Here is an 11,632-nt window from a genome sequence, read left to right on the forward strand (position 1 = left end):
ACGTAAATATCCTCTGGTTTGAGAGTTGACTTTGCTCGTGTTTGACCTTCGGGATGAGATGCAGATGTGATTTGGGGACATTTCAGGGGAAATGGAGCGGCAAATGGCCAGCGTTAAGGTTAATGTGCAGTAAAGAGAGACACGTACATTAGAAACGGAGTGCAAACATAAAGATGGAGCAGGAGTGCTGTAACACACACGTGTATCCACACTGCCCCCTACAGCAGCATTGGTATTATTACTACAGCATTACTATGACTCATATATTTACACTGCTTATGTTATGAAGCATCTCAGCACTACAGACTGTTCATACAGCTCATCTTAATAATAAATAAACGTTAGAGAGGTTTGTTTACAATGTTAGAGATTAACATTAACTCAAAAATACACAACCTGAGAGAAATGGTGCATTTGAAAGGCAGATTTATTTGACCGTTCTATATAATAAATATGTGTTAGACACTTAGGGGTGTGTCGTTATGTTCTTATGCAGCAGTTTAGTATGAATTACTGCATTCATATAAAAAAATGACATCAGAATTATTATCCAATTACAGCTACTATAACTGAATGTTGTAATATGTCCAAGAATGAAGTTCTTTCTAATGTTTGAGTTATAGCTTTACCTCTGACTGAGGTAAAAATAGCACTGATACTGGAGACTCCTTCCATATAAGTTACATAAACATCAATTACGCAAGTGTTACTATGGAAACAAGGTGGTATTACAATGAGCACATCAATATAAACCTGTCAGAGCTACTGTTATAGAATATGAATCAACACCTGACTTCGAGACTGATCATTGTTCTTTACTGCTAGCTATCTAACATACTTATTATAAAGAAATTTGCTATTTAAATTTTTTTAAACCATGCTGAATTACGGTCTTCATTCAATCTGCTACCCACTCGTTTCTCACTTCACATTAGAAAGGTTTCGGTTTTATTTTTATGCTTATTGTCTCACCTCAGATGAAACTCTGCAATGCAGGAGCAATGTTCGGTCAGCAGTTGCGTTATGTTCGAGGTGAAGTTTGGATGTGTCACAATGTGCTCAGTAAAAGTTTGGTGTTTTTTTGTATCTATGGAAAAATCTGAAAGACTCAACATTTGGGTTTCGAGATGCTCATTTGTTTGGGATGGTGCTGTTTTTTTTTTCCTGTGCGCTTTTAAAAAAACAAACCGCCTTTTCTAACTCAAATCGTATGTAGGAGAACGTCAATGTAGAAATAAAAACTGGAGACTCCCAGAATGCAATGCAGCTGTAAGACAAGAGTCTCAACTAGTTAGAGATCTATGAGATGATGCTTTGGCTTTGGAAGCCGGTGTGTGTACAGATAAGGAGCTGCACAGACTGACCACCACATCACTCTTTTAAGGCAAATGAGGGCTTAATCCCTCTGCACCGCTACACTAGGGCATCATGGGTAACGTAGGAAACCGTTAATCAAAGTGTGAATGAAGCGAAAGAAGGGAATTTGTGTGTTAATTATAAAGATGAATATGCGAGTGAGTGTAATTAAGTATGAAGTGCACAACATACGTACACGTTTATATTCTACCCTCTGGAGTGAGGATGAATAGTTAATAGGTAAGCATTTAGGATCGAACGAATCCATTAACTGCTGCAGTTTCCCCCAAATGTGAAGCTCCGATGTAAAAGAGCTGGAAAAAATAAAAACCCTGAGTAATAATGTGAAGAAAACACTAACATTCCGTGTAGCTCAGAGATCCAGTGAAACAAACCACACCTGAAGGGAAATACAGATTTATTGGGATTGTTGATAAAACAGAAACATTTTTTTGTCATTGAAAATCCATGACAAAGAATTTGCAAACGAATGTAGATTTTCTCTAAACCACTTAGTTTTAATGCATCAAGAATTATCTTTAAAAGATGTTTTGTTGTACTTCAGGATAAATTGTCAGTTGACTGAGGATTGTGACCTCATGATCGATCACACACACACACACACACACCAAATGGAAAATCCCTAAAACTTCTTAAACACTCCGCACACCACTGAAACGACAAATAAAACCTTCACACAAGCCAAGATGTTTTTTTCTGACTAAGCATTCATGCCACACACAAGTGCACACACACACACACACACACTTAAGTGCACACACAAAGTAAAACAAGCTGCCTTTTTGAAAACCCAGCCATATCCTCATACACACACACACGCAGGCAGTTAGCTAGCTCATACTTATGTATGAAGGAAATAGCTTATTAAATTAAACCTCTTTAGACTACAGGAAGATCCATCAACCAGGCCTTTGTTTCAATACCATGTTATAACACACCCTCGTCGACTTAACCCCTAACCATTCCCTCCTCGGTTGAATCCTCATCATTGTATTCAGGAAGGGAATTTTACTCAGAAGGCATTAGCGCTAACAATTATTTCAATTTCATACATTTTTAATAGCTAGCAAGCCAGCTAGTTAGCAAAACGACTGTGGTGCTTTGTGATTTTGATGTAAGAAGGTGAAACTGACTAAGAATCAGGACAACACTGTACAAATGCAGAGCTATGACTGACGCTAGAAGTATAGCAATCTAGCTAGCACATAGCTGTTAAGTATATGATTTAAGCTAAGGTAAAGACAGAGTGACAATAAAAACTACATAAACGTGTCGAGAATATCAACATTTCACTCAGATGTATTAAGAAAAATCACTTAAAAATACTCAGCATGAGTAAAATTAAGAATAATTTCCCTTAGCATCGACGGCTAACCAAACAGTCTGTTGCGCTGCAATGAGAAGTGACCTTTCTTCTGAACTTTATCAGAAAGCTTGATTTTCTTTCTAAAAATCGATGAATACAAATCTGTTAGACTTTAGTAGTGGGGAAAAGTCGACGAGAGAGAGTTCAAACATTATCGAAACCCAGAGCCAATATTTAACAAATTACAGGAACACATTTTACAGAAAGTGAAAATAGAAAGCGTACAAAATGGTACATTTGGAAACTTTTTAAAATTTAACAACCAAAAACACCACCTGCGATCTTTTAGTCAACTGAGAGATGGGAAAGTTTTGGCACCTAACGTTAATCTGGGTGTAAAATTGGACTACCTATGTAGCTAAGGGCTGCTAAAGAATGTAGCTTAAATTTATATAAATATAAAACTTTACATGTGGGAAAAGGCAAAAATAAAACAAAAAAAAAAAATGACATACTTAAATATTTACATTACTGGGAACTAACTAGCTAGATGGCAAGCTAGCATAAAAATGACAATATTATGAAGACCAGTTCAATACACCAAAAAATAAATAGAGAAAAATATTAATAAAGAAAAGTATTAAAATAAATTCATCTATCGCTGTACAAACATGCCTATAAACGGCAGACAAACGCCTGTCTTCGGGAGACTAATGTGAGGAAATAAAACCTCAGGAATGAATCGTAATGATGGAATTTAACTCAATGTTATCTGAACTCTGGTGAACTTGTGACCGGGATTTCTTCCACTTCTTCCTCTAAGCTCTTAATATTTTCGGAAAATAGTCTGAATGTCCTTACATTGGACACTTGGAGTGAAACATAGCAAAAGTCTGAATATTAATCACTGTGTTTAATGTTCTGTACTAAAATGTAAAATTCTTGTCTGGGGAGAATTTTTAAGAGACAGCAACAAGTCACCTTTCCTAATTTTAAAAAGAAAATTCTGTAATTTTTTTTTTCCCCAAAAGGAAAGCACTGTGCAGCTCCACAGAACTCATTTAGGTATTTTTATTATTTATTTATTTATTTTATTTTATTTATTTAAATTCCTCGGAACTTCAGGAACTGTAGTCTTTTACTAAATGTATAATGAAAGCTTTTTGTTGCCTTTGTTTTGGTAGCAACTGAAGAAATCACGTTCACTTAATGAACAGTTGGAATCTGGGTTAAATGGAAATAAGTGGAATCAAGTAAGGTACAATACGATTTGGATGCAACAAAAGAACACACACACACACACACACACACACACACACACACGTCTTGGGCGAAGATCACTTGTACAGTTTAAGAACTCTGACAAGCTATGACTTGCTAGTGGATCGTTCTAGCCGTAGGACCAGGCGATACAATGATATAAAATCAATATCATGATACATTACATCACAACACCTTTTTTTTTTATGATATCGTGATCTCTGCATCTAAGTTTTTTTGCTTACTTTTTTCTTTACAAACTTGATGCACCTGATGTGGTGTTCAAATTTGGAACCTTGATAAAACTATTAATAAACCTTTTTTTCAGGATTATTTTCTACACATTATGCATCACAGAAATACCTTCAGGAATGGTTCTATGATATTTTCCATCATATCGCTCCACCCATATACAACACTGCCACGTTACGGCCATTGCCAATTATCGTATTGTTACACCATACAATATTATGATCATATGATATTCATTATAGATATAACGATTATAAATGCTTCACTGTTATACTGTAAAGTGTGCTGAAAGATTTAGCGATCGTTGTGAAAGTTAACACCAGTACATGCTAAGCTGTATTATAAATGAATAAAAAGATTTATCGGAAATCAATCAACCAATCAGAAACCACTGCCATCATACAGATGTTCTGTACTCCAAAAAAAAAAAATCCTGTATGAACTCAAACAACACACACACAAACAAACTTCTAAGCCTGGTGCCAATACTTGTTATAACATGCTTTTTTCAACTTTCCCAATGGTTAAATAACCATTTCAATATATCGCCATTTTAATGATTGCTTTTGTTATGTTTCATTACGGAATGACTGAAGTGCGAGGGATCCCCTACCCAGAATGCAGTGAGAAACCAACGCTTTTTTTTTTTTTTTTTAAAGTAAGGTCCTGTGTATACAACCACTACTGCACATGGGAGCTAAAATAACCTCACTAGTTTGCTGATTTAATGGCCACTCTTCCGTTACGCATGAGGACACATCAACAAGTGCGCGTTATAAAACACGTACCATAACGCAGGACTCGTCTATTCACCTGAGCAAAAACCTTACCATTCAGTTAAGAAATCTCTGTTTCAAATCTCTACACACACACTAACACACACTATACACACCTCTATACACACCTCACACAACCCTCTTTACATCTACCTCAGAATTTAAACAAAGAAAAAGATCGTTATATTTTTATATAAATAAATTAAACTGATTAAGAAGGCAAAACTCAGAGACGGATGGGGTGATGGACGAAAGGTTTTAAAACCGAAAGCATTTTTTAGCATGACGAAAGAGGAAGTGCTGAAGAATTAAATGAGAGTCAGTTTTTCCTTTTTTTTTTTTTCCAGAGAAGTGGATTTTTTTTTTTTTTTGGCTAGACCAAAATTTAAAAAGTGCCTTGAAAACTCTGTGCCAATATTTTTCAGTCCTTTGACCCAGGCATGGTGCTGAGTGATAAAGTGATAAAGGAGAAGGACAATACGAACTGAGACTCTCAGAACAAAGGGCCGAGGTCAGTGAAGTCGCAGTCGAACAGTTCGCTGATGCCCTCGTGGTCCTCCAGACCGAAGTGGTAGTCCTGCGTGTGGGGCGGAGACAAGCTGATGAAGCTGTCGATCGGCAGGCTGAAGGGATCCGAGCCGGAACCGGGACCGGCCCTATCCAACAGGAAGTCTGATGATCCCAGCGTCAAGGGGTCAAAGTCATCTATCTCACTTATACCTGAGAAGGGGTCTAGAACTGACTCTGAAAACAGAAAAGACAAGTTTGTGTGTGTGTGTGTGTGTGTGTGTGTGTATATATGTGTGTGTCCCCTCAAAGACAGATCTTAAATTTTTGGTCCCCACCAAAACGAACAAGAAACTCAAACCTGTTTCGTAAATTAGTACTTTATTTTATTTTCCGCAATATTATTCGATGCTATAGTCTCAAACACTCACCTGTCTCGTTTGCTAAAGGAAGCGGGGAGGTGTTCGGTAGCACCATTGGTGTCGATGACGTCACTTCCTGTGTGGAAGCGGGCGGATGGGGAGGGCTGTTTGTGGATGATTTCGCAGGACTGCAGTCTGTGACAGGACTACACACACCAGAGCTGTCCTCAGGACACAGGAACACGTCGATGGGACCCTCGCTGCTCTTTAGGCAGATCTGGTACCCCTGTGCGACCAGAGCATCAGTCAGGACAGGAGATGATCTTTTACATTTTATTTTATAAAGCACAGACTCAGGTTCTGACTCAGTGGTAGGCCTGGGCTTTAAACTCACAACAGTCGTATCGGTAGAACTAACTGTTATTACCTCGCTGGGCTCAGTGACTGTCATTTGCGTCTCAGGTGGGGCTCGGATCACGATGACGATCTGATCCGGAGGGTCCACTGTGCTGCGCAGGTCCTGACACCTCACGTACCCCAGCGTGGAAAGCGTTAAAGATGAAATCGCACACAAACTCTCAATCATCTTACTATGTATGACAACCGATTAGGTGCAAAATAACAGCACTACAATATACACAACTGGGAGCTAGTTGACGCATCATGTAAAGCACACACACACACACAAGCAAACAGGAAGGATATATCTTATTCTCTGAGTCCTCGGTGAGCAGGCGGAGTTGCAGGCTGCACTTGTTGATGAGTTCATCCAATTTGTCTTCAGCATCTGTTAGTTCAGATACTTCTCTTTGTAACTCCTGGAAGCGTGCGACTGAGGCACCATCAATACGGTTACCACTGTAACACACACACACACACACACTGTTTCAGTAACAGTCAAGGAGGCATGACCTGGGAATAAATCAGTAACAGTGAAGTGGGTGTGGCCTGTGAATAAATCAGTATCAATGAAGGAGGAGTGGTCTGTGAATAAATCAGTAACAGTGAAGTAGGTGTGGCCTGTGAATAAATCAGAAACAGTGAAGTAGGTGTGGCCTGTGAATAAATCAGTATCAGTAAAGGAGGAGTGGCCTGTGAATAAATTTGTATCAGTGAAGGAGGAGTGGCTTGTGAATAAATCAGAAACAGTGAAGGAGGAGTGGCCTGTGAATAAATCAGTAACAATGAAGGAGGTGTGAAGAAGGCATGACCTGTGTATAAGTCAGTAACAGTGAAGGTGGAGTGAAGGAGGCGTGGCCTGTGTATAAGTCAGTAACAGTGAAGGAGGTGTGATGAAGACGTGGTCTGTGTAGAAATCAGTAACAGTGAAGGAGGCGCGGCCTGTGCAGAAGTCAGTAACAATGGTGGACACGTGGCCTTTAAATACACTATCAGTCACAAATTTGGACACACCTTTTAATTCAATGTTTTTTGTTTAGGGATTTATTTTCTACATTCTAGAACAATACTGGAGATTTCAAAACTATGAAATAACACACATGGACTTAAGTAATCCATATGTAATGACAACAAAAAACAGTCAGTTGTTATTTTAAGACACGAAGGTCAGGTGTTCTGCAATAGTTCTTGTAAGAACAGTATTGTCAAGTGTATTTGCAAAACCCATCAAGCACCATGATGAAACTGGCTCACATGAAGACCATCCCAGTAAAGCAAGACCAAAACTGACCTCAGCTGCAGAGAAGTTCATTTAGAGTTACCAGCCTCAGAAATCACCAATTAACAGCACCTCAGATTAGAGCCGTTATGAAGGCTTTACAGAGCATCAGTAGCAGACATATCTCAATATCAACTGTTCAAATGAGATTATTGTGTATTTCGGCCACCTTCAGCATTTTTTTTTACAAAGTAGAAAGAAATAAACATCAGGAAAGACCATGGAATTAGAAGATGTGTCCAAACTTTTGACTGGTAGTGTATATTGGTAACAGTGAAGAAGGCGTGGCCTGTGTATAAGTCAGTAACATTGAAGGAGGCATGGCCTTTAAATATATCAGTAACAGTGAAGGATGCGTGGCCTTTGTATAAGTCATTAACAGCGAAGAAGGCGTGGCTGTGTATAAGTCAGTAACCGTGAAGAAGGCGTGGCCTGTGAATAAGTCAGTAACAGTGAAGAAGGCGTGGCCTGTGTATAAGTCAGTAACACTGAAGGAGGCGTGGCCTGTGTATAAGTCAGTAACACTGAAGGAGACATGGCCTGTGTATAAGTCAGTAACACTGAAGGAGGCGTGGCCTTTAAATATATCAGTAACAGTGAAGAAGGTGTGGCCTGTGTATAAGTCAGTAACACTGAAGGAGGCGTGGCCTGTGAATAAGTCAGTAAGAGTGAAGGAGGCATGGCCTTTGTAGAAGTCAGTAACACTGAAGAAGGTGTGGCCTGTGTATAAGTCAGTAACACTGAAGAAGGTGTGGCCTGTGTATGAGTCAGTAACAGTGAAGAAGGTGTGGCCAGTCTATGTCAGCCACAATGAAGGAGGCATGGCCTAAGAATCTGTCACGGCCAGCAAAGGAAGTGTGGCCAGTGAATCTGTTGTTCAGGGTGAAGGAGGCGTGGCCTGTGATGGAGGAATGTATGTGTGTGTGAGATGGCTGACACTCACAGCCACTGAATGTTGTTCTTGGATTTCTTGGAGATGAGATGAATGCCTTCTAGGACGTTGGTGATGTCGTAGATGCGTCTCTTCTGTACATCCAGAACCTGTGAGGCCCAGTTCAGGTCCACCACACCGTCTGGAGACTGAGCCAGCAGGTCCAGAAAGCGCTTGGTGGTGAGGTTCAGGGACGTGTCATAGCGTGATTTCTCTGAGTTCAACCGAGAAACTGAGCACAGAAAGACAGAACATGTCCATGGGGCTGACCGACCGGAAACAGAGTGTAGAGTAATGAACAAAATGCACAATATTTAACACATCTGTGTGTGTGTGTGTGTGTGTGTGTGTGTGTACCTCTGGGACGTCCAGGTGTAGCTGGAGGAGCAGGACATGGTGGAGGTGGTCTGGTAGTGCTGATGTACTGGTGATCATTGTCCAAATCCAGCTTCCTTTTCACCTTCACACACACACACACACACACACACACAGAATGAGAGAGAGAGAAAGGAGACCAAAAATAACTTTGGCGACGTTATTTATGTGTCCTTAAGTAGAGAGCAGATTGAAAAAGAATAGATAAACACAAAGAGGAAGAAGAAAATAGAAGAAAATAAAGGATGAGGAAGAAGATGAAAAAGGAGGTGCAAAGTAGGAAAAGAAAAAATAAGAACAAGTGAGAGAGAAGAGGAGGAAGAAAAAAAAAGGAAGGAAGAAGAAAGATAGGTGGCCCGGTGTGGTGACTCTGAGCGGCTGTGCCCCTCTTGTGTTTGTGTGAGCAGGTGTGTGTGTGTGTGTGTGTGTGTGTGTGTGTGCGTGCAGTACCGGTGGACGGCCTGGTGCGGTGTCTCTGTGTGGCTGTGCCCCTGATGATGCAGTGCTGTGTGGGGTGGAGAACAGCAGCAGATCTCCTGTGCTCCGGGGCTGAAGGAGCTCCACATTGCCACACGCAGGAGAGATGATGACAATCTGATGATCTGCGCTCAGGTCAATGCTGCCGCTGTTCAGTAGAGTCTCAAAGTCAGCCAGGAGATCCTCCGAGCTGTGAGCAGTAACCACCGTGTCCGCCATCCGAGACCTTTCACCTTTTCTTATTTAAACTTGTTCTATCAGCTTCCAGTCTTAGAGTTTCACTGAAGTGCCCGATGATGATGATGATGATGATGATGATGATGAAGAGTTAAAACCAGACTCGAATTCAGCTCTTTGCTCTTAAACTGATATTGTTGACCCATTAGATTACTACTCTACAATGTTTTTTTATGGTTTCAGAACACAACAAAACTTTCAAAAATATCGAGTTGCAGTTCTTCAAAATTGCCTTTATGAACGCGTTATAAACACCAGGTTTATAGCTTACATTATTGATTATTTCTGCAATCTTACTTTCATTGTAAGGAATGAGTTCAAGTCTCCTTTGTTTTGGCACTAATGGCTGAACATACATGCAGTTTAAAGATGAAGTGCAAAAACTACAGTAGAAAAACAAGACCAATGCACACTAATATAAATGCATATCATAAGTGTTCACTTCTCAGTTATAATCACGACAAGCTCAGGCCTATTCGGCAACAGGCAGTGTAAAGGGAAATAGGCCAGAAAGCTCAACAATATGAACTTTTTTTGCCCATTTTCAAAATGCAAAAGCTAAAACATTCATGCAGAAGCGGTTTTATGAATAAAAACACCAAATTCTTTAGAAATAGAGGTAAAAGATGCGGATCTGACAGCACAAAGGGGTTTCTCTTTCAGCCCTTCCTGCAGCTCGCCGTTGTTCTCGGCTCATTCAGGAAGTTTGTCCGGTTTTTGCAGAAAAAAATGTAGAACAAAACAAACATCCACCGCACGCAGGTATAAATATAAAGCTCCAGGAACGCTTCAATGCTCCGTATAGTCGCTTTAAGTGTCCAGGATTGAATCGATCAGCTCGCTCTTTTCCGCCTCGACGTCGCGCGCACGGTTGTTTTTGTTGTTGTTCCAGCTGATCGGAAACAGAGGAGCTGATTTTCACGCGCCAAATCCTACTTTGCCGCGAAAAGTGGCACGTGCCAGAAAGACGCAAGACGATTGGCTGAAACACGCTGCACCTTCCGCGGCTCTCTGCTTGGCGATTGGCTAGGAGAACTTGTCAATCATCACGGCACTTGACAACAAAACTCCCAGTATCAGATCTAAATCACCCTCCATTTTGTCGAAATATTGATTAAATTAATGTTTTTGTTTCCTTAATAAAAATCACGGATGAATTGTACATTAAAGCTCTCAGACACGAGTTAGAAAATGTTCAACTCTCTCTGTCTGGTATTATTTAATGAGTAGGGTGTGGTGAAGCAGGGGCGCTATCTCTCTTTTCAGGGGAAAGTTTGAACAAAACGTCGCTAGTCACCCGATGACGTCGTAGACTAATTTGCATATTCATTGATTCTTTAGGATCGTTAGCAAATTTCTGATAAGGAAGCTTTTCTGAAGGCACTTACTAGAATAGAAGAGAATAGAGTTTCATCAGAAGTAAAAAATAAAGTACAACAAAAAATCTTAAATGAAGAGAAAGCTTTGGTCATGAAACCGCAAAATATTTACAAAATATTTCAACAACAAAACAGACAAAATAAAGCAGTGCTAGTGAGACAGGGACCAGACATGATGGAGACGTATAAGGAGAGTTTATTAATGTTTTTTTTTTCCATAAATATCACTAGGTAGAGAGTTTAAAACAAAATACAAAATGGTGACAAATCATGATCTGTGATTAGTTATAAAGAGCATGATGTACAATACGGTAACATACCCCAGTATTTATTACTTTACAATAAATATGTAACTAAATATACATACGAACAAATAAATACCTTTATGTATGTGTGGTACTATTTTTATATAACTTTTTTAATATTTATCTGAATGCTGTAACAAACCCTTCTACTACTGATAATAAACAAAGAATGAACAAATGAATGAAAAACAAACAAACAAACAAATAAATAAATAAAGTTGAAACATGCATAGGACAGATAACTTGCTGTTCTCTAACAAGGTGCTTAACGGCAAAATTCACAACTGGTGTTTGATCCATGAATCGACCAATACATTTTCTGGTTTAATTAGAACTGGTATTTAAACAGACCTCTTCATCATGCTGTTCACATTTTGACATCATGAGACCAAGACGATACCTAACAATTG

General features: G+C 39.5%; 1 protein-coding gene across 1 annotated transcript; it reads right to left on the reverse strand.

Moving 5' to 3' along the window:
- Window positions 1-1,767: 1,767 nt before the first annotated feature.
- e2f1 (E2F transcription factor 1) lies at window positions 1,768-10,464 on the reverse strand. The gene is made up of 7 exons (XM_058410920.1): window positions 9,275-10,464; window positions 8,807-8,909; window positions 8,462-8,681; window positions 6,546-6,698; window positions 6,268-6,382; window positions 5,910-6,126; window positions 1,768-5,715 (listed from the first exon to the last, which is right to left on the reverse strand). The coding sequence occupies exons 1-7, from the start codon at window positions 9,518-9,520 to the stop codon at window positions 5,465-5,467; spliced, it is 1,305 nt and encodes a 434-aa protein (XP_058266903.1). The 5' UTR covers window positions 9,521-10,464; the 3' UTR covers window positions 1,768-5,464.
- Between the last annotated feature and the right edge of the window lie 1,168 nt (window positions 10,465-11,632).

Source organism: Hemibagrus wyckioides, linkage group LG15 (genome assembly GCF_019097595.1).
Source record: "Hemibagrus wyckioides isolate EC202008001 linkage group LG15, SWU_Hwy_1.0, whole genome shotgun sequence".
Lineage (NCBI taxonomy): Eukaryota > Metazoa > Chordata > Actinopteri > Siluriformes > Bagridae > Hemibagrus > Hemibagrus wyckioides.

Coding starts and splice junctions, on each gene's coding strand:
- e2f1 (XM_058410920.1), bottom strand. CDS start 9,520: ATGGCGGACACGGTGGTTACTGCTCACAGCTCGGAGGATCTCCTGGCT. Junction 6,383..6,545: donor GAGGACTCAGAGAATAAGAT/ATATCCTTCCTG, acceptor AACGCTTTCCAC/GCTGGGGTACGTGAGGTGTC. Junction 6,127..6,267: donor CAGTCACTGAGCCCAGCGAG/GTAATAACAGTT, acceptor CTGGTCGCACAG/GGGTACCAGATCTGCCTAAA.